Source organism: Ranitomeya variabilis, chromosome 4, assembly GCF_051348905.1.
Source record: "Ranitomeya variabilis isolate aRanVar5 chromosome 4, aRanVar5.hap1, whole genome shotgun sequence".
Taxonomy (NCBI): Eukaryota; Metazoa; Chordata; class Amphibia; order Anura; family Dendrobatidae; genus Ranitomeya; species Ranitomeya variabilis.
This window is the reverse complement of record NC_135235.1, coordinates 104,933,110-104,957,921: the sequence shown is the minus strand read 5'-3', so window position 1 is coordinate 104,957,921 and position 24,812 is coordinate 104,933,110. Positions and strand designations below refer to the sequence as shown.

The 24,812-nt window shown below is 41.5% G+C and overlaps 1 protein-coding gene across 2 annotated transcripts in view; it reads left to right on the top strand.

Moving 5' to 3' along the window:
* The window catches only part of PDLIM1 (PDZ and LIM domain 1), an 83,145-nt gene that overhangs the window by 21,873 nt on the left and 36,460 nt on the right, over positions 1-24,812 (top strand). For both annotated transcript variants that reach the window (XM_077259041.1, XM_077259040.1), the window contains exons 2-3: positions 6,280-6,431; positions 18,057-18,141. In XM_077259041.1, the coding sequence (XP_077115156.1) occupies positions 6,280-6,431; positions 18,057-18,141 (237 nt within the window). The remainder of the gene's footprint in view (positions 1-6,279; positions 6,432-18,056; positions 18,142-24,812) is intronic.

The following is a 24,812-nucleotide window of genomic DNA, read 5'->3' as shown; positions in this document are numbered from 1 at the left end:
TCATTTATATTTGATATTAGAGTATTTGGTGCCTTGTACTTTATATGCTTTGGTGAATTACAGTACTTGTGTGCCCCTTCTATATCGGTTGTGATGGTTTTGGACCTATTCTGGTTTTGCTAAAAGCAAAGTAGCAGGACCTATGCCTGGGTTGTTACATCCAGAAGATAAACAGTTGAAGGTTCATTCCCATCCTAGGCTATGTGCCCATCATCCGGAAGTAGCAGCGTTTTGGATGCAGCCTATTTTCTCTGTGTTCTATTGAACGCAAGTAAATCCACATGTGTTCACTGAACCATCCGTATTTACCGCTTTCAATACATTTCTATTGATGACATTTTCTATTGAGGAGACTGGTGTCTACACAAGAGAAATAGACATGCTGCGGTCTATTTCATATGGGGTTTCACCCGGCTGTTTCTGGCAGCTCCATAGAGACTGAATGGAGCAGCGGTCACTTGTTCCATTTTAGTCTATGATCATATGTCTCATAATCATCACTTAGAAGGGATCCAGCAGCAATTTAACAAAAAAGTTATTCAAGTTTACAGCAGCGGGAGGTTCTTAATAAATGTATTCAAGCATGTAAATGGTTAAATGTAAGAAAGAAAAACAAAACGGGATTACTAGTTCATGATTTTTTAGCATCATTATTGTTGTCCCTGAATGAACCTGACAAATGGACACCGTGCTGTGTGTACAAGGCAGACTATACTTGGTGCAAACATTGTCCGTGCCGCTGTGCTCCATATTTAGACATCGGCACAGGTTAAAACAAAGCCATAGAAAGCAATGAGCATCCCTCAACTTCCATGTGTAATTGGAAGATCCACTCCATCACAGTTGTGAAAGCGGAGCGGGACCACTGTACACTGGCTAGGAGCGATTGGGGCACAAAATAATAAAAGCTTTATTATTTGAAAAAAAAAAATACATGTTAGTATTTCACTTTCTATTTGTTTTAAATAAATGTATAGTTATTTTTATATTTCTTGTTACTGAGTTTAATACAGATTTTTAGTATGTTCCAATCAGTCAGTCATAACTTTTTTCTCTCTCTCTCTTCATCTGTAATGTAATGTGGCAACAGTAATAATTGGGATTGGATTTGACACTCGCTACTACAGTTTATTTTTTTTTATTGGTTGATCTAAAAAACAAAAACTAATATATACTGTATATAATTATTTATTTGCTCATTTTGTTTTTATTTTAAGTTTTGTCTGCTTAGTGGCCAGTGTGAACATGTGCCACATGTTGAATCCACATACAGTATATCTATATCTGCTAGTAAATCAAATTAATGACATCTTTTGAATAAAAGGCATAGATGGTGGGTAGGGCATCTGACATATTTAAAGTGAACCTGTCAGCAGGAGTGTGATCAGTAACCTACAGACAGTGTCAGGTCAGCGCCGTTGTACTGATTACAATGATACCTTGTGTGATGAAATCCGTCTGTGGTTGTTGTTTAATCTTTATTTTCAGTTTTGAGGTAATGATATGCTTGTGCTCCGGGGCGGCCTGTGTGGCGGGGTTGGTTCATGTTGTTCTCTAATCAGAGATTCATAATACAGACTGCTGACAAGTCACTGACCTGCCCCCTAGTTTATATCATGAATATCTGTGCATATTTGTTCACGTTATTCAGCTAGGGGAAAAAAAAAATCAATGTGAAAATGGCACCTGCGAAGTAGCTTCCATCGGTGTCTAGCTGTGATCCGATAGCTGCTAATGCACATGCACAGGCGGCGCCTTCTTACTCTACAAGAAAAAAAAATCCTTCTCCAAGATGGCGCCGCTTCTGCGCGAGCGGCATTGTTAAATGTAAGTTGGGGGCGAGTCGTGACTTAAGGAAACCCATTGAACGGAGCTGCTGAGCGCATCGCTATGTGCCGCGGCCTCTGCAAGGTTCTGCAGCACAGCTCCTGTTCAAAATGGTTAGAGCTGTCCTGCAAAACCCGGCAGCAGCCACGGTACATTGAGTAAAGCTGCCAGAGCGGTTTTCAGCTGGGGGTGCTAGGAATCGGACCTCATTCAATATCATTTTGATGACCTATTATAGGTTATCAAAATTTTCTACCTGGACAACCCCTTTTATGCATAAAATTGATCTGCTGCTTAACGGAAACAAACAGAAGCATAGGGGCCCAATTGATTATTATAGGAACCGTCTGGCGTCCATTATGTGTCCTGCTGTGCCATCTAAGGCAGTAGGTGATTGGCAGCCCCTAACAGCTGCAGTAGGACCGGCCTGGGGGGCATATGCCGCTCTTCGGTCACATCCAGCCGGCTGTGGAACGCAATAAATTGTTTTGGCCGGCAAGCTATAATCTGCTCATGGCAGAGGGACCCAGAGCCACATATAATAGGCCCTTCTCCCTATTACCTAATATGTACAGTGGGTACAGAAAGTATTCAGACCCCTTAAAATTTTTCACTTTTTCTTTGCAGCCATTTGGTAAATTCAAACATTTTTTTTTCTTTTTCATTACTGTACACTCTGTATCCCATCTTGACTGAACAAAAACAAATGTAGTAATTTTTGCAAATGTATCTAAAAAGAAAAACTGAAATATCACATGGTCATAAGTATTCAGACCCTTTGCTCGGTATTGAGTAGAAGCACCTTTTGAGCTAGTACAGCCATGCGTCTTCTTAGGAATGATGCAACAAGTTTTTCACACCTTGATTTGGGGATCCTCTGCCATTCTTCCTTGCAGATCCTCTCCAGTTTCATCATGTTAGATAGTGAACGTTGGTGGACAGCCATTTTCAGATCTCTCCAGAGATGCTCAATTGGGTTTAGGTCAGGGCTCTGGCTGGGCCAGTCAAGAATGGTCACAGAGTTGTTCTGAAGCCACTCCTTTGTTATTTTAGCTGTGTGCTTAGGGTCATTGTCTTGTTGGAAGGTGAACCTTTGGCCAAATCTGAGGTCCAGAGCACTGTGGAAGAGGTTTTCATCCAGCATATCGCTGTACTTGGTCGCATTCATGTTTCGTTCAATGACAACCAGTCGTCCTGTCCCTGCAACTGAAAAACACCCCCATAGCATGATGCTGCCACCACCATGTTTCACTGTTGGGATTGTATTGGGCGGGTGATGAGCAGTGCCTGGTTTTCTCCACACATACCGCTTGAATTATCAGCAAAAAGTTCTATCTTCGTCTCATCAGACCACAGAATCTAATATCTCATAGTCTGGCCTTCGTGTGTGTTTGTTCTTTTTTTTTTTTAGCAAAGTCTATGTGGGCTTTCATATGTCTTGCACTGAGGAGAGGCTTCCGTTGGGCCACTCTACCATAAAGGCCTGACTGAGGGCTGCAGCGATAGTTGACTTTGTGGAACTTTCTCCCATCTCCCTACTGCATCTCTGGAGCTCAGCCACAGTGATCTTGGTGTTCTTCTTTACCTCTCTCACCGAGGCTCTTCTCCCACGATTGCTCAGTTTGGCTTGATCAGACAGGTTTAGGAAGACTTCTGGTGGTCTCAAACTTCTTCCATGTAAAGATTATGGGGGCCACTGTGCTCTTAGGAACCTTGAGTACTGCAGAAATTCTGTTGTAACCTTGACCAGATCTGTGCCTTGCCACAATTCTGTCTCTGAGCTCCTTGGCCAGTTCCTTTGACCTCATGATTCTCATTTGGTCTGACATGCACAGTGAGCTGTGAGATCTTATATAGACAGGTGTCTGTCTTTCCAAAGCAAGTCCTATCAGTTTAATTAAACACAGGTGGACTCCCATGAAGGAGTAGAACCATCTCAAGGAGGATCACAAGGAAATGGACAGCATATGACTTAAGTAGGAGTGTCTGAGCAAAGGGTCTGGATACTTCTGACCATGTGATAGTTCAATTTTTCTTTATTAAATTAGCAAAAACTTCTACATTTCGGTTTGTTTTTTTTCAGTCAAGATGGGGTGCAGAGTGTGCATTAATGTGAAAAAATGAACTTTTTTTGAATTTACCAAATGGCTGCAATGAAACAGTGAAATATTTAAAGGGGTCTGAATACTTTCCGTACCCACTGTGTCTAATATATTCTCTGTGCTACAGTTCTCTGTATTTTTCTGACTGCAGATTATAACATGATTTTTGCAATATTTCTCTGCACCCTCTGTGATACAGCACCCCCTAGCTTTAACAGGGGTCACTGCATGTTCTCATCAGAATACGCACGGAGGCGTATTGAGGCCATGGGAATGCATGGCAGTCACAGGTGTAACTGTGATGGTGAGACAGTGACTAGTGTCATTGTGAATGTCCGGTATGTGTCACAGAGACAGAGAATGTCCTCTGCGCTGTAAGCCAATAATGTTGCTTTGGGACCTGTAGTCCCACAAGTGATTGTGTAGTTGTAAAAGGAGGCTTACAGGGTTAGTCGGAGAGCTGGGCGGGTCTGACTAACCACACACCTATGGTAGTGGCTACTGTGATATAATGTGACTGAGGTCTGGTCAGTGTCAGTGTGTAAGGTCCTGGATGGCCTGTGTGTTGGAATGTCCTGGGAGTAGGACTGGATTGCCGTAGAGCACATAGAGAAGCCATGGACCTGAAGGCCTGTGTTGGATGGTCCTATGAGTGGATGGACGTCCTGAATAGCTCACGGAGAGGCCGTGGACCTGGATGGCCTCTGTTTTGGAAGGTCCTGTGAGTAGGACCGGATTCCTGAAGAGCACGGAGTTAGGTCATGGTCCTGCAGAGTCTGTGACGGCTACTGTGTTGGGGAAGCTACCTTCCTTCTGTGGGTCTGGAACCATCATGTGGCCTGGTGAGCAAGACACAGTCCAGGACGGTGATCCCAGTTAGGCAGCTTCCCTGGGAGTGAGGACTGACAAGGAGTCAACGTGTGGAGCAGGAGCTCCAGGAAGGTAACCCAGAGTTGGGGAACTGTGTGCACTGACGAGGCTCAGTTAATGAACTATGTGGTCTCCCATGGTAGCTGGACGGAGGGAGGTCTGGCGTGTTTAGAGACTGCAACTTAATGTTGTGTAATGCTATGTGAGTAGAGACATTGATACAGCGCATGGACAACCCCGGGAACTAGGCAGAGGAGTGCTGGTGGGTGTAGTGTCTGAAAAGTGAAGGAAGCCGTATACAATGAAGTGCTATGAACGATATGTGATGTGTAACATGGCAGTTTGAGTCCTAAATAAACCGTATCGTCTACGAAGGATTCTATATCCGAAACACGTGTCGGGGTGCGCATTGCTTGGATTCGGTGTCGCCATTAAGGTACAGGAACTCCCTTACAAATCATTGTCCTTTGCACTAAATTGCAGTTTGCCTACTCTGGCACTTACAGCACATTGCACTTTTTTTGTATGGTGTTTTTGTATGGCGTTTTGGCCATATAAATTGTTACACTATGGGTCATCTAATGTAACCCTTAATTTGGTGTCATTTGTACACTTCATATTATCTTTTCATCTTTTTAGCACTTGTGATTCACTACGGTTTTACATTTTTATTTTTTGATTTGTTAAGAGTCCTGAGATTAACCCTTCCTTTACTGGTGCACCTTATACCTATTGTGGTTGTTATATATATATATATATATATATATATATATATATATGTATGTATATATATATATATATATATATATATATATATATATATATATATATATATATATATATATATATATACACACATACACACACTATTGGTGATTCTTTACTCTTTGTTTTTATATGTTTTTATACAATTTTCCAGCATGTGCACAATAAATATGTTATTACCATTACAATAAAGTATCATTGTGAAAATAAGTATTCTCTTGCCATTCAAGTTTCTTGGAGTTGGGTCCTTAGCGCTGGTGGTTGGTTCTTACTGTCTATATGAGTGGTCTCCACTCACTTTACTTGTTCTCACTGGGGGTTTATCCTATTTATTTTTCAACTATTTATAAACATATATAACTGATATAGGAATTTATTCCTCCTCTGTGTTAACATTTTCTGCCATGAGAACTGCATTAGCAAACAAGCGGGAGTGAAATTGGCCTAAAGGTCAAAATCCGTCTTCTTGTTGACAAAAAAAAACCCAGCAGTATAACTGCGCTTCTCTTGTGCCTTCTAGGTACACTGCTGCATCCCTGATACACACAGCTAGGGCCCAATAGAAGTCAATATTTAGTAACAATGGTTGTTTTATAAGCCATTTGTGTGTATTTATTTACAAATACAGGAGTTGTTTGCGTTTTAAAAAAATAAATAAAATACACTTTTGCATCTGATTTGTAACTCTGTGACCGAATATCTCGTGTCCTTGCAGGTGAACCCAGGGAGCAAGGCTGCACAGGCCAATCTATGCATCGGTGACGTCGTGGTATCCATCGATGGAGAAAACACAGATGGGATGACTCATTTAGAAGCACAAAATAAAATCAAAGGCTGTGAAGATGAACTTTGCCTGATGATAAACAGGTATCCGTCAATATCTGTACCCATATAGGGAGGACATTTCCCATAACTGCTGACTTCATGCCTTTTAGTCCAAGTCTTTCACCATCCGCTCATGTTCGAACAGGACGCCCTGTACATTCCTGTGGTCCCCCCATGACACGTGGGAGCATGATTTGTCAGGAGAACTTAGAAGCTAAATGCACAGAGCTGTAAAATCCCTGAGCTTTGCTGTAGAAAAAGGGGTGAAATAATGCTGTTTGTCCTGTATGTTAAGAATGTAGTCCTGTTCTGTAAGTCTGGCACAATGAAGAATGAATTTAATTTCCGTATGGCTTTCAAAGAGGTTAAACACAGAAATGACCAAATCAATTTGCAGGCTCCTGGTTCAGTGATGACTTCAGTAGTCCATGGCTGTCGGATAGGATTCCCAGCGCCTTTTTTCTTTTATTAGGCCCAGCGTGATGTAATGTGTGTCACACTGCAGCAATGATCTCACCCCAGGAGTACAAATCATAGAAGATGTTTCCAAGAGTTCCCCATGGACGTCCACGGAATACTGATGGACACCTGGGCCTGATCTTGCCAGTCAATTCACTCCTCTCTAGTTAACGTAGTTCATGTTATTAAGATCATACAAATCCTAGATTTCTTATTAATGGGTGGTGGAAAAGTGCTCGTTGTTTCAGCAGAACAGGAAGGAACAGCAGCTACCAGAAACGTATAACATTGCTTATCTCTCTGGTAAAAATAAGTTCGGGCAGGAGTAACCCAACCTGCTCAATCCATATAGAGTTTCGCCCCACAGCAAACATCAAAGGAGTGTCGGTCAGCTCCCATAAGTAAGAAATGATCAGTGACATTGGGAAACTTAATTTTTAATCTGTCCAAAAATATTATCCAACCCTATTCCTGATGTGCCTGTATTAGCAAATACTTGCATTCCCCATGAAATAACCATTTTGAAGAACCCTTTCTTAGAACATTGGGCCTGTGTACAGACCCGTTGCTCAAGGAGAATAGTAAAACCTAATTTATTCATAAATTTGTAAGAGGAACAACCGAGGAATTGTAAGGCCGAGTGCACACGATCTGGAAGGAGCGGCGTTTTGGATGCAGCACATGTTCGCTGTCTCCAAAGCGCTGCCGTCTGTTGAACCCAGATGAATCCGCATGTGATCACTGAACCGTGCGGATTCACCGCGTTCAATACATTCTATTGATTTAATTTCTGTTGGGGAGACCAGCGTCTCTGCAAGAGAAATTGACATGCTGCGGTCTGGAAAGACGCGCTGCATGTCCGTCTCCACAGGTGTCCGCGGGCATCACTGGACGCATAGTGGACATGAGATTTCTTGAAATTCCATCCGCTATGCTGTAACATCTGGCAACTGTGGGTTTGACGCTTCATAAGTATGCAGCGTTCAACCTGCAGCAACTCCGAATCGTGTGCACATACCCAAAAACGCAGAATTTTTAGAAAATCTTTTACAAAACTGTTATTTCATGAGAAATTACATGTATTTTCAAAAACAGACATGTAGCACCCCCACTGCCGCAGGGCCGAGGGGTACCCGGTACCGGGCCTCTGAGTCTCTGTTCTGGGGTTGTCACGGTGGCTAGACCCGGCCCGTGACCCTGCTGAGGGGCGTACAATGAAGGTGGAGGTATGGTGATGATGATATGGTGCGGTGCAGGTCGCAGTAAATAACGAGGACACCAGGTTGCAGTCTCTTTACCTCTTTACTGAAGGCTTCAGGATCCTCAGTCCGGAATACAGTTAACCAGGCTGCGCAAGTCCGGCCGGTCCGATGGCACCTCCAGAGTTCCCTTTGCAGGTGGAAATCTGTGCCTACCTTCTAGCGCTTGTGTGTTGTGGTCCTCCCCTGCTGTGCTTACGGGATAGTCCTCACAACTGTTGTGTCTGTTTCTGAAGTTCCCTCACAACTCGATTATGATGTTCTGCTTTGTCCCCCAGATGATATGGCTAGGACGCACCCGTATGACGGGTAGGCTCGAAGTTCTTCCGGGACCCTAGAGTCGCCCCTCTCCAAATGTTGCCCCCTATGTCTGCTTAGGTGATTTTGGGTGAGACAGCCCGCCTATAACTGACTGTCCTGCCGTAGGTTTGAAGTAAGGCCTGGAGCTCAATACTTCCTCGGCATTTCCGGCCACTGGCTGCGTGCCTCAGTAGGATGTTGCCTCGTCTTACAGCACGACTCCTACTGGTGATTCTCCTTGTTGCGTCGATCTCGTTTCTCACTCAGCACAATAAACCTCGCTTCTTGTCCTTTCTTGGGGTACCGCCGCGATAAAGTGCAGACGCGGTCCCGTAACGTTCTTTCTGTTCGCTAGGCCTCTGTCAGGATCCCACCCCTGACAGGGACCCCCCCTGAATCTTCCCCTGCAACACCCTCTGCCACAGGATGTTGCCTGGTTCCAACCCAGTCAGCTTCTGTCTAAGGGTACCGTCACACAGTGCCATTTTCATCGCTACGACGGCACGATTCGTGACGTTGCAGCGTCGTATGATTATCGCTCCAGCGTCGTAGACTGCGGTCACACGTTGCAATACACGGCGCTGGAGCGATAATTTCATGACGTATTTGCAATGTAGAAGCCGTTGGTTACTGTGCGCACATCGTATACATCCTGTGTCACACGATGCAATCATGCCGCCACAGCGGGACACTAGACGAGGAAAGAAAGTTTCAAACGATCTGCTACGACGTACGATTCTCAGTGGGGATCCGGATCGCAGTAGCGTGTCAGACACAACGATATCGTAACGATATCGCTAGAACGTCACAAATCGTGCCGTCGTAGCGATGAAAATGGCACTGTGTGACGGTACCCTAACTTCCTATCTAACCCCCAGTTTTACCAGATTGTGAGGAGTGGCCTAATACATAGCACCCATAGCTCCCCCTGGAGGCCAGACTGTGAAGTGTATTGGTGTCTGTGATACCTGGTCAGGTGAACTCCTTCAGTGCCATCAGACGTACCATAGCCCCCCTTAGCGGCGGAGCATCAGTACTGCAACGACCAGGACTCTGGGGCGCTGCAGACACATCAAGTACGATCACAGTTATCTTTCTAACCGTATCATGAAAAATGAGGATTTGATTAAATATTTCGATAAGTAGCACAGGAAAAAGATATGAATAGAGCCAGAATGTAAAGTGAAAGAAATGAGCAAGTCATGAATGTTAAACCTCATCATTATCTGCATAAATCATTAACTAAGGTCATCTATTGCTGCAGCAATTCATCCATTCGTCAACTAATATGATGGGAGTTGTATTAGTACCTCACCATGATTTGTTACTTATTACCGTACTCACTTACGCCCTAGAGACAAAGAAAGGCAGCAGAGTCCATGACCTGGAGAAACAAAAATCAGCCAGTCGGCGCTATGAAGACCATTTTTCTAATGATTCTCAGCCCTAAAACCTATAACACTGCATCTAATAATCCAGACAGTGCTTCAGGCAGGCAAAGCACTATATGACGGCACAATCCCAGAAATAATGTAGATGTGCCTTGTGTCTTAAAGTGACTCTCAGGTACTTATTAAAAACAAGCTTGGGGCAGCAAATGTGTTAAAATCACACACTATACATCCATTACATACAATCATGTGAATAAGTAATCCAGGGACTGTTTGCTTTATGATTACATGGGTCTTTTTGTTGCCTCACAGTTCAATTTATATGTTTATTAGCTAAAAAGGTACTTGTCCTAGTGTACGTATAGGATAGTGGCGTATACAACAGCTGCAGGCTTATGCTTGGAGGGATTATGTTAAAGGTAACCTGTCAGCTAATTCATCTTGCTCAAACCACAGGTCCCATAAATCGGGTCCTGGCTGCAGATTTATGCGGCATTTAAATGGCGCTTCTGGTATTTCTCCCTTGTATTTGGTATCATTAATCTTGGAATAGTGGACTGTGTTATGTATGGCGGGCAATTGTTCACGCTGATATTAATTAGGACAATCGCACCGGAAATGCGCACACCGGGGACCCACGTCACATGGTCACGGGTGTGTCGGCATGACAACCCGAGGTCTTCTGGAGACCTCTATGGTTGTCACTGCTGGATTGCTGTGAGTGCCATCCAGTGGTCGTGCTCATAGCAACTCAGCAATTCTACTACATAGAGGCGATCTGACCATCGCCTCTATGAAGCAGAGCCGATCAAGTTGTGCCAGCTTCTAGTCTCCTATGGAGACTATTGAAGTATGGCAAAAGTAAAAAAAAAAAAAAAAAAGTTTAAAATTATAAAAAAAAAAGTTCAAATCACCCCTCTTTCGCCCCATTCAAAATAAAATAGAAATAAAATCAAACCTACACATATTTGGTATCTCCGCATTCAGAATCGCCCGATCTATCAATAAAAAAAGGGATTAACTTAATTGCTAAACTGCGTAGCGAGAAAAAATGTCAAAGCGCCAGAATTATGTTTTTTAAAATGCAACAACGGGGCCATCAAAAGATCATATCTGCACCAAAATGGTAGAATTAAAAACATCAGCTTGGCGCGCAAAAAATGGAGATGCTACGGGTATTGGCGCAATCTTTTTTTTTTTTTTTTTAAAGCTAAGTTTGGATTTTTTTTCACTGCTTAGATAAAAAAAGAACCTAGACATGTTTGTTGTCAATGAACTCATAATGACCTGGAGAATCATAATATCAGGTCAGTTTTAGCATTTAGTGAACCTAGCAAAAGCGCCAAGCAAATAATAAGTGTGGGATTGCACTTTTTTTGCTATTTCACCACACTTGGAATTTTTTTTCCTATTTTCTAGTACACGACATAGTAAAACCAATGGTGTTGTTCAAAAGAACAGCTCGTCCCGCAAAAAAACAAGCCCCCAGATGGCCATATTGACAGAAAAATACAAAAATTATTGCTCTGGGAAGGAGTTGAGCGAAAAGCAAAACTGAAAAACTTTCCCATCATCGGCAATGCTGTCACTGTGACCATTCATTGCCGGATGGGAGCAGTAATCCCATGAGCCAATGGCTGCTTACACTCACACGCGCGCACACACAGGGACACACACACACAGAGGCTGCCGTCACACTAGCAGTATTTGGTCAGTATTTTACCTCAGTATTTGTAAGCCAAAACCAGGAGTGGGTGATAAATACAGAAGTTGTGCACATGTTTCTATGATACTTTTCCTCTATTTGTTCCACCCCTGGTTTTGGCTGCAAATACTGATGTAAAATACTGACCAAATACTGCTAGTGTGACTGCAGTCTGACACAGATTCATGCAGACACCAGCACACACATACACGCACATAGTCACCGCCCACACTATACACACACATAGCTCTGCCCACACTCTACCCACACTCCACCCACACTCTTCCCCCTCCCGATCTGCAGCGTTTCATCCGCAGCAAAACCACAGATCTTTTTTTTACATCTGCGGGTTTGCTGCGGATGTGCCTGACACAATGGAAGTCAATGGGTGCAGAAACGCTGCAGATCTGCAAAAAGAATTTACATGGTCCTTTTTTGAATCTGCTGCGTTTTCCGTGCGGAATTTTCCACACCATTAGCACAGCATTTTTTTCCCCCATTGATTTACATTGTACTGTAAATCACTTGCAGATCTGCAGCGTTTATGGGCGGAAAAAAATGCTGCGGATCCACAGGAAATCTGCAACGTGTGCACATAGCCTTAAGGCCCCCATACACATTTAGACAAATGTTGACTCAACCCTCTGATATCGATGGGTTTGGCCGATGGTCTCATTTGTAGGGGGTTAGCTAGCTGACTGATGGTCGGGGAGAGATGTTAATCGCTCCTATCCGATTTTGGCCGATGTGTCAGTTGACAGCTTTCTCATAAAGAACATAGGAATGCTCAGCCGAGCGACTGCTCCTGTGTATGGGGGAGACGGCTGCGTGCCAACCGATCGGCAGAAGCATGACTCGGCCGACAGCCCTCCACTGTGTATGGCCAGCACTGGACTTCTTGGCTATATGAGATGTAAGGAGTTTGGATTGAGTGCTGCATTCCATTCTTTGTCTGTAAAAAGTCTTTTCCTGTTGTTGCTATGTTCATATGCACGTAATAACCCCATGTAATAGTTTCTAGTATTGTCTACATCTCTGCCAAGTGGTGTTTGTTCAGGGATTGTCACCGTTTCGGTGAAGCAAAAGATTTTTATATTTGAGTGTAATAAAGGTGTAACCTGCAAGAGGCAGAGAAAGCCACGCCGTAATAGAATGGAAAGAAGCCATGGACAGAATGGCGCTGCACAGACCGTGAGTTGGGCCTTATTACTGACTCATTGACTCATTGTAATTGAAGTCACTAATTAAACGACTTGCTTAACCCCCTTAATGACAGCCAATACGTCTTTTAACTGACCTGAGATATAAGAGAATAGCCTCCCCATACAGGTGACAATCCAGCAGCTGTCGCTGTACACTATAGCTGACAACTTGCTGCATCAGCCACGATCAGTGTTTGCACCATCCAAATGTTTAACCCCTTAGATGCTGCTGTCAATAGTGACTACATCATTATAAATGGTTAACAGAGTGTGGGGGCTTCCTCTTTGTCCCAATTGGTGCCCTCAGATCATGATTGTGTGGTCCTGATGTTTGTGATGGCAATTCATGGCCAAATAGCGGCCTCAGAGTCTGACGGCTGTAGTAATCTGTTCAGAAGTTAGAGGCATTTAGGTGGTAAAAATACACTTTTTCATTTTTGTCATGCCACTTTGCATTAATTCCTGAAAAAGCACCTGAAGGGTTAATACACTACCTGACAGCTGTTTTCAATATGTCAGGGGTGCGGTTTTTAAAATTGTATAACTTGTGGGGCTATCCCAATATATGGGACCCTTAAAGGCACTTCAAATATTTTTTGTAAATTTCCTTGAAAAAATGAATAATTACTGCTACATTTTTAAACCTCCTAAAATGCTAACAAAATAAAATAACATTTTACAAATGGTGCTGATGTAAAAAAGACATGAGGGAAATGTTATTTATTAATATTTTGCTGTGGTATGACTATCTGGATTAAAGGGATAATCATTCAAATTTTGAAAATTGCTTTTTTTTTAACATTTTTCTCAAATTTCTGATATTTTTTATAAATAAACACAAAACACATCAACCTAAATTTACCATTATCATAAAGTATAATGTGTCCCGAAAAAACAGTCTCAAAATCACTGGGATTTGTTGAGGCGTTCCAGAGTTATTACTACATAAAGTGACACTGGTCAGATTTCAAAAATGTGGCTCCGTCACTAAGGGGTTAATCCTTCCTTTAATTTTAGTTTAATCTGATGAAATAATTTACTTCTACAAATCTCCTATTTTAGAGATTAATCAATATGAGCATTATTAAAGAAATTACTGTAGATCATTGCAAACAATTTTGTTTGGAACCAGCAAAAGAAAAAATTCTAAGCCATTAGCTATCAGACTTCTGGTGCTTACACCATGTTGTATCTAAGGGGGTTAGATTACAATGATCAGACCCCTCAATGATCACTAGAGTTGGGGAACATGGTTCTTTCCGACCTGGAGAAATTATGTTGGTAGAAGAAGCGTTTTTTTTTCGGATCCTACTCTGCCTATGCGGAATTGCTGAAAATGTATGAAAAATGGAAGACCTGCTTTGTACTTCAGAGTTTTATCCGATCCTTTGCGATGAGTTAATGATTGAAAAAAAAAAAAAAAATAATAGTTGAAATTTCTACTGTAAAAATAACTCCCTATTACCCAAAAAATAGGTGGTCTTTATTACTTGAACTTCCAAAGATGCAGAAATCCGAAAGAAAATAAAGTATTGCACTAGATATTAAAAAGTTTAATTTTTATTGTGATAATTCATAAAAGCATAATTCAAAAATGATGCACAAAAAAGGAGAATACAGTAGCAAAGCACCTTCATGCAATCAGGTAAGACCAGATACACAAACCTCAAACATGTCAGAAACCAATCGTATTATTGCAAGTAGTGGCTCATAAAAACCCTGTGTTCAGACATAGTATATTTAAGTTAATAAGTGGAAATAGTATATGAAGAACCAGAGAGAGACAGTGATTGGAAGAAGTATATACAAAGGGGCCGATGACGTGTGAAGAAAATATATATTTAAAGTAAATCAACCAATTAATACATAGTCTTAAGGCATGAGGCACAAGTCAGAGCAGACCAATGCTGCAGCCTATTAGGACAATATGGTAGAATGAACCTAGTTAAGCAGGGGATGTAAAGAGAAATATACTCATCTTATTGACCTGGGTGCTGTAGGTAGGAAACCCCAACGCGCGTTTCACGTTCGCTTCTTTGGCAGAGTACTTATACTAGTAGGTTGTAACGGAAGCGGTTGGAGTGGGCCCCAATGACTGCTGTTAACCATTTAGATACTGCTATCAGTGGCATTTAAATGGCACGATTGTCTGTGCACCCGCACATTGGCTCCCATTGGCCCCTCCGCAAAATGATCATGGTGAGCCATTTGGATATTTTGTAGCTGCTATTAACCTGCAGAAATGGGGCTAATCTGCACCAGTGCTGACAACACACCCACGACTGAAACCCAATGCAACCATGGAGAATAAACTTAATTTTCTTTCTGCAGCGCTCAGCTACGTGCAGGCGCCAGGCAGGCTAATAACGCCATTAACCTGCATATGAACCACCATATCTGCAGGTTAATACCGTTTTTGCTGGTTGACAGGTTCCCTTTAAGTGCACAAACAAATTTCAGATCAAGTCACCTAGGAGTGTCTAACATACATTTAAGAATTAAATAAAATATGGAATATTAAATATATAAAATTTTGAATCTCCATACTTTTCCCCATAAAAAAAACAAACAAAACATATTGGGTATTCTTGCGTCTCTACACTTAAATGTCAAAAAGGAAAAAAAAAAATCAAAATTCCAGAATTTCTAGTTTTTTCATTTTCGCACATCTCTTAAAAAAAAATACAATAAAGAAAGAGATCAAAACTTCATATATACCACAAAATAGTATAATTAAAAATCTACAACCCAGCACACAAGAAACAATGCCTCAACCAGCTCCATAGACAAAAAGATAAGTTACAAGTCTCAGAAAATTGTATTACAAATAATTTTTTTTCCACAAGGTTCTGAAATTTTTACATTTGTTTTTAAACCATTAAAGAATGAAACAAGACCTCATATAGCGGAGTTGGAAACATTTTTATCTGTTCTAGCTTTTGGAACATAGAGCAGACAAAAAACAAAAGTGCAAAAATGAAAAATGTCAGAGTCCTTAACTGAGATGACCGACTAAGGGGTCCTTTTAAAGGGATTGTATGGGATATTCATATTAATGACTGATCCTTAGGATAAGTTATCTATTGTCTCATGTTTGGGGGTGTGACATCCAGCACACCCGCCGATCAGCGGTTCCCGGTGTTGGCGGAAGGAAATGCTCAGTTGTGAAGCTGCGCAGCACAGTTCCAGCGGCAGAATAGTGGCCGCGGCTGGGTACTACACTGTCACCCCCTATTAATTTGAATAGGGATGGATGTGCAGTACCCAGCCGTGGCCAGTATACAGTCGACATAACTGATTTGTGTAGCTGATAGGCTGGGGTACCGGGTGTAGTGCCCCCACCGATCAGACAGGATAGGCCATCAAAGTTAAAGTCCCTGGCAACCCCTGTCAAATAGAAGGTCCATTCTAATGACTATGTCAAATAACTACAAAGACATGACATCATAATAACCACTGCACCATGTGGCATAACCTATGTTTACTTTGTAGGGAACTATTAAGAAAGGCAACCAGGAGGATTTTATTTAACTTTTTTTTTAAAGGGTTATCATTTTATATTTCCTATTTCCAACTTAAAAAATGTAGAGTCCCTTTTTAGGACGTTTCCTAGCAGTAATTAATGTAATTTTTTTCTCATCAAAATTTTCAGAACCTCTGTTTATTCCTTGGCATAGGACAGATATAAATAAGCAGTTATATTGAGTAGTATTTTTCCTTTAGATTCCAAGACATCCTGTCATTTATCACACTGGCTTATGTTTTTGAATGTTAACATTGGTATCTTAGTTTTCCCGTTCCCATTACTTGTCATTCTTGGAAGGAACGCTTGTGAAACATAAACTAACACGAACTCACAAGATGAAAAAAATACATTAAAGCCCCATATATTAAGTTGTGCACCTGGAATGTTAAGAAACTCATCAATTTCTAAATGTGCATAAATGAGTGGTCTCGGCATGCGCTGCCATTTTCATGTGGGAACAGACAACCTTAACGAACTGTTGATTTTGTAATATCACATGGCGACCGTTCAGATGACAGATCTTCTCTCGGTTCTAACTCCTGGGGGATCTCAACGAGGACCTTTCCCTCTATGATGTTCATAGGGCCAAATAGAATGTATAGATGCTGGTTATCTTCAAGTGATAGTAACACAAATATATTCTATACAAAAAAAAAAAAACAGAAAAAAATAACAAACTTGGTTCTTATATAAAACAGTAATAAGGAACAAAATAAAAATGAATACACTGGGGAGAACTGGTCTGCATTTATCATGCAGATCACTTAAAGATTTGGTATGAACTAGGACATTTACCAATTTGGAACTGGGCTTGGTCTCCAAGGCAATGTTTTACGTCTGCTGTGTTAAACGAGATTTCTAGTAATAAAGGAGCAAATTTTGTTGCCATTCTCACAAAGTGAACGAAGACTTGACTTTATGCTTCTCAGGTTTAAAAATGTTCCAGTTTTTTTAAAACCCATGCATCTTTTAATACATTTTAGTGTCAATCATTACAGCTATCTACATTTCAGCAGCTGGTGGGGGGGTGGAAGTCAGAGTAGATGGGCCCTGCCGGATGTGTCCTGCAGAAGCTTCTTCGCCTTATTCGTGCATGCATGTGTATGAGTAGTAGGGAGGAATAGCTGTTGGCTGAACCCTCTGTCTATGGTCAGTTTGCTATGTCAGACACTCACAGTCCGGGTCCTGGTAGCGATGACTGGACTGATCACAAGTCACCAAACTTAAATGTAACAGCTTCATAGGCTTTTATGGGGACTGTTGAGTTCAGGTCAGGAAATCCACAGTGGTCCAGACATCAGGGTGCGTACTGGGTTCATAAATGTCGAACATGGCAAATAGGCTGTATTGACACCCTGATATTGGAATAAGAGATACCAGTAAAGGAAAGCGTATGTCTATGATCATTTATTGGACAACACACAGATCTTAGGATTTACCTAGACTTTGATTGCACGATGTGTGACATAGTTGTTGGTTTCTCTCTCCTACTTAGTTGTCAAGCCAAAGACCGCACCTGACTTGGATAGCCTATAGTTAGTCTAGAATCTATTTTATTCATCAACATGTGGATATTTTAATTCTGATGGAATAATGATTCTTGGATGTTCCGTTCCTACCTTTCTCACCATATGGACTGGTTAGTCTAGGAGACGAGTTAGTATCTTCCATGACTATCATGCAGAAAAATATCTATGAATAGATTTGCCGGATGTAGGAAATACCAGAAAATTAGGTAAAAAAAAGGGACATGATGTATATCTTCTTATATAAAATGCCTGTAAGATTACAAAACTAAGCTGATTTTTCTTCTTTTTTCTTATAGGGTTGAGTCTAAAATATGGTCGCCTCTTGTAACTGAAGAAGGCAAAACTAACCCGTATAAGATGAACCTGGCAGCAAATCCTCAGGTATATCATTTATATCAAGAACACTTTGTTTTACTGTTAGGGCAACTATTAATAAAACTGAAAGGTAATTTTCAAGCAGTAATCACGATTTCAGCATGCTGGGATAAATGGCTCCATATTCAGTGAGGGCACAAGTTGATGGCTTGTACTTGTGCAGTAAACTAAACCGTTGCCTTCGGTTAAAGAGACCCTCCAACCAGAAACTGAAAAGTGAGATTTCTCACAAATAGTCCCTCAACCTGATGCCTACTGCTTCTCCCGCTGCCTCCTCAGCTCAGATCGGTGTTCTGTTCCTCCTTCTTCTAAGATTGCCACCACAGTGTCATGGGGAGTGCAACAGTAAATCATAAGGCCATATTCAATATTTGGGCAGTATTTTACCTCAGTATTTGTAAGCCAAAACCAGGAGTGGAACAAATAGAGGAAAAGTATAATAGAAACACGTCACCACTTCTGTATTTATGACCCACTCCTGGTTTTGGCTTTCAAATGCTGCAGTAAAATACTGACCAAATACTGAACGTGTGAACGTGGCCTTAGAGTCAATTTGCACCGTGCAGCATTAAGCAGCAGCTGACTGGCAGCATGTTTGCCTGTCAGAGGTAGTTGAAAGCACCACTCCTGCATTTCTTGTGTTTTTTTTTTTTTCCAGTGTTGGAGTGGTGCCAATAATCTAAGTTCCCTGACCCTAGTGTTATACTCACCAGTCGCTGTCTTCCTCTGTCATTGTCCTTGGCAGTGCAGTGTAATCTTGCCGCACCTTTCATGCCTTTACAATCCAGCAAGGAAGGCAGTGGCGGCATGGTTCAGCCTTACCACTTTACAACCCATGCCACTGTACCCATCTTACAAGCAGGGTGGCGCCCATCTGGGCGGCTGGAGGCAAACAGACGGTACCATAGGAGTAGTGTTGATGAGCAATGTATAGTCACTTTTCATTTTCAGGATGGAAGGTCGAATTAATAAGTAATAACTCATTTTCTGCTTGTTGGCTGTAATATTTCAGCACCAGAAGTGTCTGACACACATTGCAAACAGTGTAATTGTTCCTCCACATTTACTAAGTGCACTTAGAATATTTCTGCTTGTTAAGAATGATGGATTCACCAGTGGAGTTGCTGTATATACACATCCTTCTAGCCGTGCGTCATGCTGCTTTGCATCTATTCTATATTTCCATACCTAATGAATGTGTTTATATAAAGCACAGCTGCACCTTCACACAATGTAAATGTAAACTATGCTCTCATCTACCAGGAGGAAATAGGATGTTTTTACTCTTATAGTACACATTCTGTTGACTAAAACCAAAAGGCTGTTTTGTTTTGTTTTTTTAAAACTTTTATAACCCCCCCCCCCCCCCCCATACACAATGACTAGCTGTCGGCCCCCTCCATACACAATGACTAGCTGTGGGTCTCCCCCTCCATACACAATGACTAGCTGTCGGAGACCCCTCCATACACAATGACTAGCTGTCAGCCCTCACCATACACAATGACTAGCTGTCAGGGCCCCCCCTACATACACAATGACTAGCTGCCGGCCCACCCTCTGTTCAGCATACACAGGAGCAACCTGCTCAGCCAAGTGCTTCTGTGGTCTGTACGAAAGCTGCTGCCAGACTCCGAAATCGAACATGCTAGATCCTTCTGTCCAAAAACATTATTTGCCGGGGAAGAGTCTATCACCCTGTTACACTTTAAATTGATGGCTGAGCCCACCAATGTTGGTGGGTTTGGGCAACTTTATGGGAGCACAGTGAAACCCTATGGGTTTAGGTTATGGCAGTGTTCCCCAAGTCCGGTCCTCAAGAGCCACCAACAGGTCTTGTTTTGAGGATTTCCTTAGTATTGCACAGGTCATTGAATGCTTGCCTGTCCAGTTGATGCAATTATCACCTGTGCAATACTAAGGAAATCCCGAAAACATGACCTGTTGGTGGCTCTTGAGGACCGGACTTGGGGAACACTGCATTATGGTCTAACAGGCACACCATTCACCCCTTTTTTGATATCTCTGTAAAGTATTATATTGTACCCTAAGTGCAGTGCCTCTGGGAGAAAATGCATCCATAATGTGACTTATGATGGAGTATGTCATATTTTTCTTACAGAATTTTTGTGAAAAAGGTAAACATAGCTTTATTGTGGATGGCCTTTTACAGATGTATACAGGGATCTATAATAACGCTAAGTGCATTAGATCTTACATTACCTGACAAATAACAGGCGGTCTGGTGGTTTAGCCCTGTAACCTCGCTGCTTGCAATCTTTGATCAGGCTGGGTTCACATGGGCGTATTTCATAGCCTGCATATAGACAGCAAAGCCCGGACTGAATGCAAGTCTCCCAACCCAGACTAGTGGCCTCTGGGGCCAGGAGACCCACGGTCAGTCCAGGTGTTGTGGTCTTTATACGGATGGTGGCGTTCGCCCATGTGAACCCGGCCTTACACTTACTATAATTCTCACAAATCTCTATACATAGAACTGTAATAAAATGAGAATAATAAAGCAGCCACTCGAACGAGGACTACACTTTGCATGTTAGGAGGTGAATGCTGGCATGTAATGTTGATAAGTCATATTTTGGTAATTTTCTCATCGCAGTAGAAATCCTTTTTTTGCACAAAGAAGTTTAATAAATCACAACGTGGGATATTTTGCATGTGTGGCACCACCATTGTATGGAATGGGATTGTGTGACTTGGCGTTTGCTGGTTTTTGTATTACATGAGCATGAACCTTATTCATGTAATGTCTGTTTTGTAGACGCAAATATTTTGTAATTACTATTATTAATAAGACAATATAAATCACTTCTGTTAAGACCGCTTATGGTAAATTCAGCTTGTAGGACTATTTAAAGTTGTACAGAAATGTTGCTTGGTAAAATTCTTATTAAAATAGAATATTGTTAAAATATTGCCCATTAATTGACCCCTATAATGCTGATCAGGATCCAGACTTCCATAGGAAAGTGGACAACTTGCTGATCGCTGGGCTCCTACTGTGTGGAGCCACAGCAATTCCAAGAACGGAGCTCTGGAAAATCAAGAATGGAGCTCTGCAGACCTGTCCTGAATAGAGTGGGGGAGCTCAATCTCGGCATTCACTCGATTTAATCTATGTGGAACTGACTAGTGACGTGCTCGGCTTTGTCCTTCTGTCCCATAGATAATGAATGGAGCGGAGGCCAAGCATGTGCACCTCTGCTCCACTGATGCATCTGTTCTTGTGGTTCCAGAGCCCTGATCTATGAATCGCTGTGTTTCCCTGTGGTCATGCACCAGCTTTTCAGCAAGTTATCCCCTATCCTATCGCTAGTGGAGAACTTGATTTTTGTGACTAACCCTTTTAAATATCTGGACTTGTCCTGTTTCCAGTTAACAGGGTTTGCTTACAGAGGGAATGTGTGTGTGTATGTATATGTATGTGTATATATATATATATATATATATATATATATATATATATATATATATATATATATATATATATATATATATATATATATATATATATATATATATATATATAGTTAGGTCCATATATATTTGGACAGAGACGACATTTTTCTAATTTTGGTTATGGACATTACCACAATGAATTTTAAGCAAAACAATGCAGATGCAGTTGAAGTTCAGACTTTCAGCTTTCATTTGAGGGTATCCACATTAAAATTGGATGAAGGGTTTAGGAGTTTCAGCTCCTTAACAAGTGCCACCCTGTTTTTAAAGGGACCAAAAGTAATTGGACAATTGACTCCAAGGCTATTTCATGGACAGTTGTGGGCAATCCCTTCGTTATGTCATTCTAAATTAAGCAGATAAAAGGCCTGGAGTTGATTTGAGGTGTGGTGCTGCATTTGGAAGGTTTTGCTGTGAAGTAAACATGCGGTCAAAGGAGCTCTCCATGCAGGTGAAACAAGCCATCCTTAAGCTGCGAAAACAGAAAAAACCCATCCGAGAAATTGCTACAATATTAGGAGTGGCAAAATCAACAGTTTGGTACATCCTGAGAAAGAAAGAAAGCACTGGTGAACTCATCAATGCAAAAAGACCTGGGCGCCCACGGAAGACAACAGTGGTGGATGATCGCAGAATAATCTTCATGGTGAAGAGAAACTTCTTCACAACAGCCAACCAAGTGAACAACACTATCCAGGAGGTAGGCGTATCAATATCCAAATCTACTATAAAGAGAAGACTGCATGAAAGTAAATACAGAGGGTTCACTGCACGGTGCAAGCCACTCATAAGCATCAGGAATAAAAAGGCTAGACTGGACTTTGCTATAAAACATCTAAAAAAGCCAGCACAGTTCAGGAAGAACATTCTTTGGACAGATGAAACCAAGATCAACCTCTACCAGAATGATGGAAAGAGAAAAGTATGGCGAAGGCGTGGTACAGCTCATGACCCAAAGCATACCACATCATCTGTAAAACATGGTGGAGGCAGTGTGATGGCTTGGGCATGCATGGCTGCCAGTGGCACTGGGTCACTAGTGTTTATTGATGATGTGACACAGGACAGAAGCAGCCAAATGAATTCTGAGGTATTCAGAGCCGTACTGTGTGCTCAGATCCAGCCAAATGCAGCCAAACTGATTGGTCGTCGTTTCATACTACAGATGGACAACGACTCAAAACATAAAGCCAAAGCAACCCAGGAGTTAATTAAAGCAAAGAAGTGGAATATTCTTGAATGGCCAAGTCAGTCACCTGATCTCAACCCAATTGAGCATGCATTTCACTTGTTAAAGACTAAACTTCAGACAGAAAGGCCCACAAACAGACAGCAACTGAAAACCACCGCAGTGAAGGCCTGACAGAGCATCAAAAAGGAGGAAACACAGCGTCTGGTGATGTCCATGAGTTCAAGACTTCAGGCAGTCATTGCCAACAAAGGGTTTTCAACCAAGTACTAGAAATGAACATTTTATTTAAAATTATTTAATCTGTCCAATTACTTTTGGTCCCTTTAAAAACAGGGAGGCACATGTTAAGGAGTTGAAACTCCTAAAATCTTCATCCAATTTTAATGTGGATACCCTCAAATGAAAGCTGAAAGTCTGAACTTCAACTGCATCGGAATTGTTTTGTTTAAAATTCATTGTGGTAATGTCTATAACCAAAATTAGAAAAATGTTGTCTGTGTCCAAATATATATATGGACCTAACTGTATATGTATATGTATATATGTATATGTGTATATATATATATATATATATATATATATATATATATATATATATATATATATACCAAGTTGTTGTCATTTCAGGCTGTGTTCTGTCTACTTGCCATGAAGGTTTTATCACTAGGTCATTATCATTGCTGTGACTAGCTGGTGTGTGCATGCTGGCCAGACACCCTTACTTACACTGAAGGTTTTATCATGTGGTGATTATCATTACTATAGCAGCTTTGTTTGGGCGGGGTTAGCTTTCTCAGCTCTTCTGCATTGCTAAATCTAAAAACTTTGATTGTATCTATCACAACTGCTGCACCCAGTAAACAAAGTAATTAATCACTGGAATCAGCAGGGGCCTACCTACAACAGGTGCAGGGGTTGCAATTGTACCCGAGCCCTGGAGCATAGGGGACCCTAAAAGTCCCTTTGGCCTATAAAAAAAGACTATTGCTATTAAAGATTTAAAATATTTGGGGGCCCCGTTGACGCTTTCGCATAAGGGCCCATGAGTTTGAAGTTACGCCACTGGGAATCGGGGTCTCTCTATTTTAAAATTTTGCTGCTTCCAGATGAGGTAGCAGAAACCTGCTGCCAGATTTCCTTGTGATGGCCACAATTAAACCTTTTGCTTCAACCTTATTAAAGTCAACTGCACACATAAGAGGGATATTGAAGCAATTATAACTTGGACATCATTTCTATTATCTGGCATTCTTATTAACCAACATGAATGTTATTTCTACTTGGGAAGGCGATAAATACATTCTAAGTTTTTGAGCCACATTAATCCCTTGGGAAATAAATAAAATGTATCCCTCTGTAACTATCTCATGGCTTTAAAATTTTGTAATAAAATATTACCGAAGAATATTCATTAAAAGAAACCGCATAATACCGTATATACTCGAGTATAAGCCGACCCGAGTATAAGCCGACCCCCCTAATTTTGCCACAAAAAACTGGGAAAACTTATTGACTCGAGTATAAGCCTAGGGTGGAAAATGCAGCAGCTACCGGTGAATTTCAAAATTAAAAATAGATACTCCATACCGTTCATTATGGCCCCATAGATGCTCCACATAAAGCTGTGCCACATATAATGCTCTGCACCGTTCAGTATAGCCCCATAGATGCTCCACATAAAGCTGTGCCATATATACAATGCTCTGCACCGTTGCCCCATAGATAGCTGTGCCATATATAATGCTCTGCACCGTTGCCCCATAGCTGTGCCATATATATAGTGCTCTGCACCGTTGCCCCATAGCTGTGCCATATATATAATGCTCTGCACCGTTGCCCCATAGCTGTGCCATATATATAGTGCTCTGCACCGTTGCCCTATAGCTGTGCCATATATATAATGCTCTGCACCGTTGCCCCATAGCTGTGCCATATATATAATGCTCTGCACCGTTGCCCCATAGCTGTGCCATATATATAATGCTCTGCACCGTTGCCCCATAGCTGT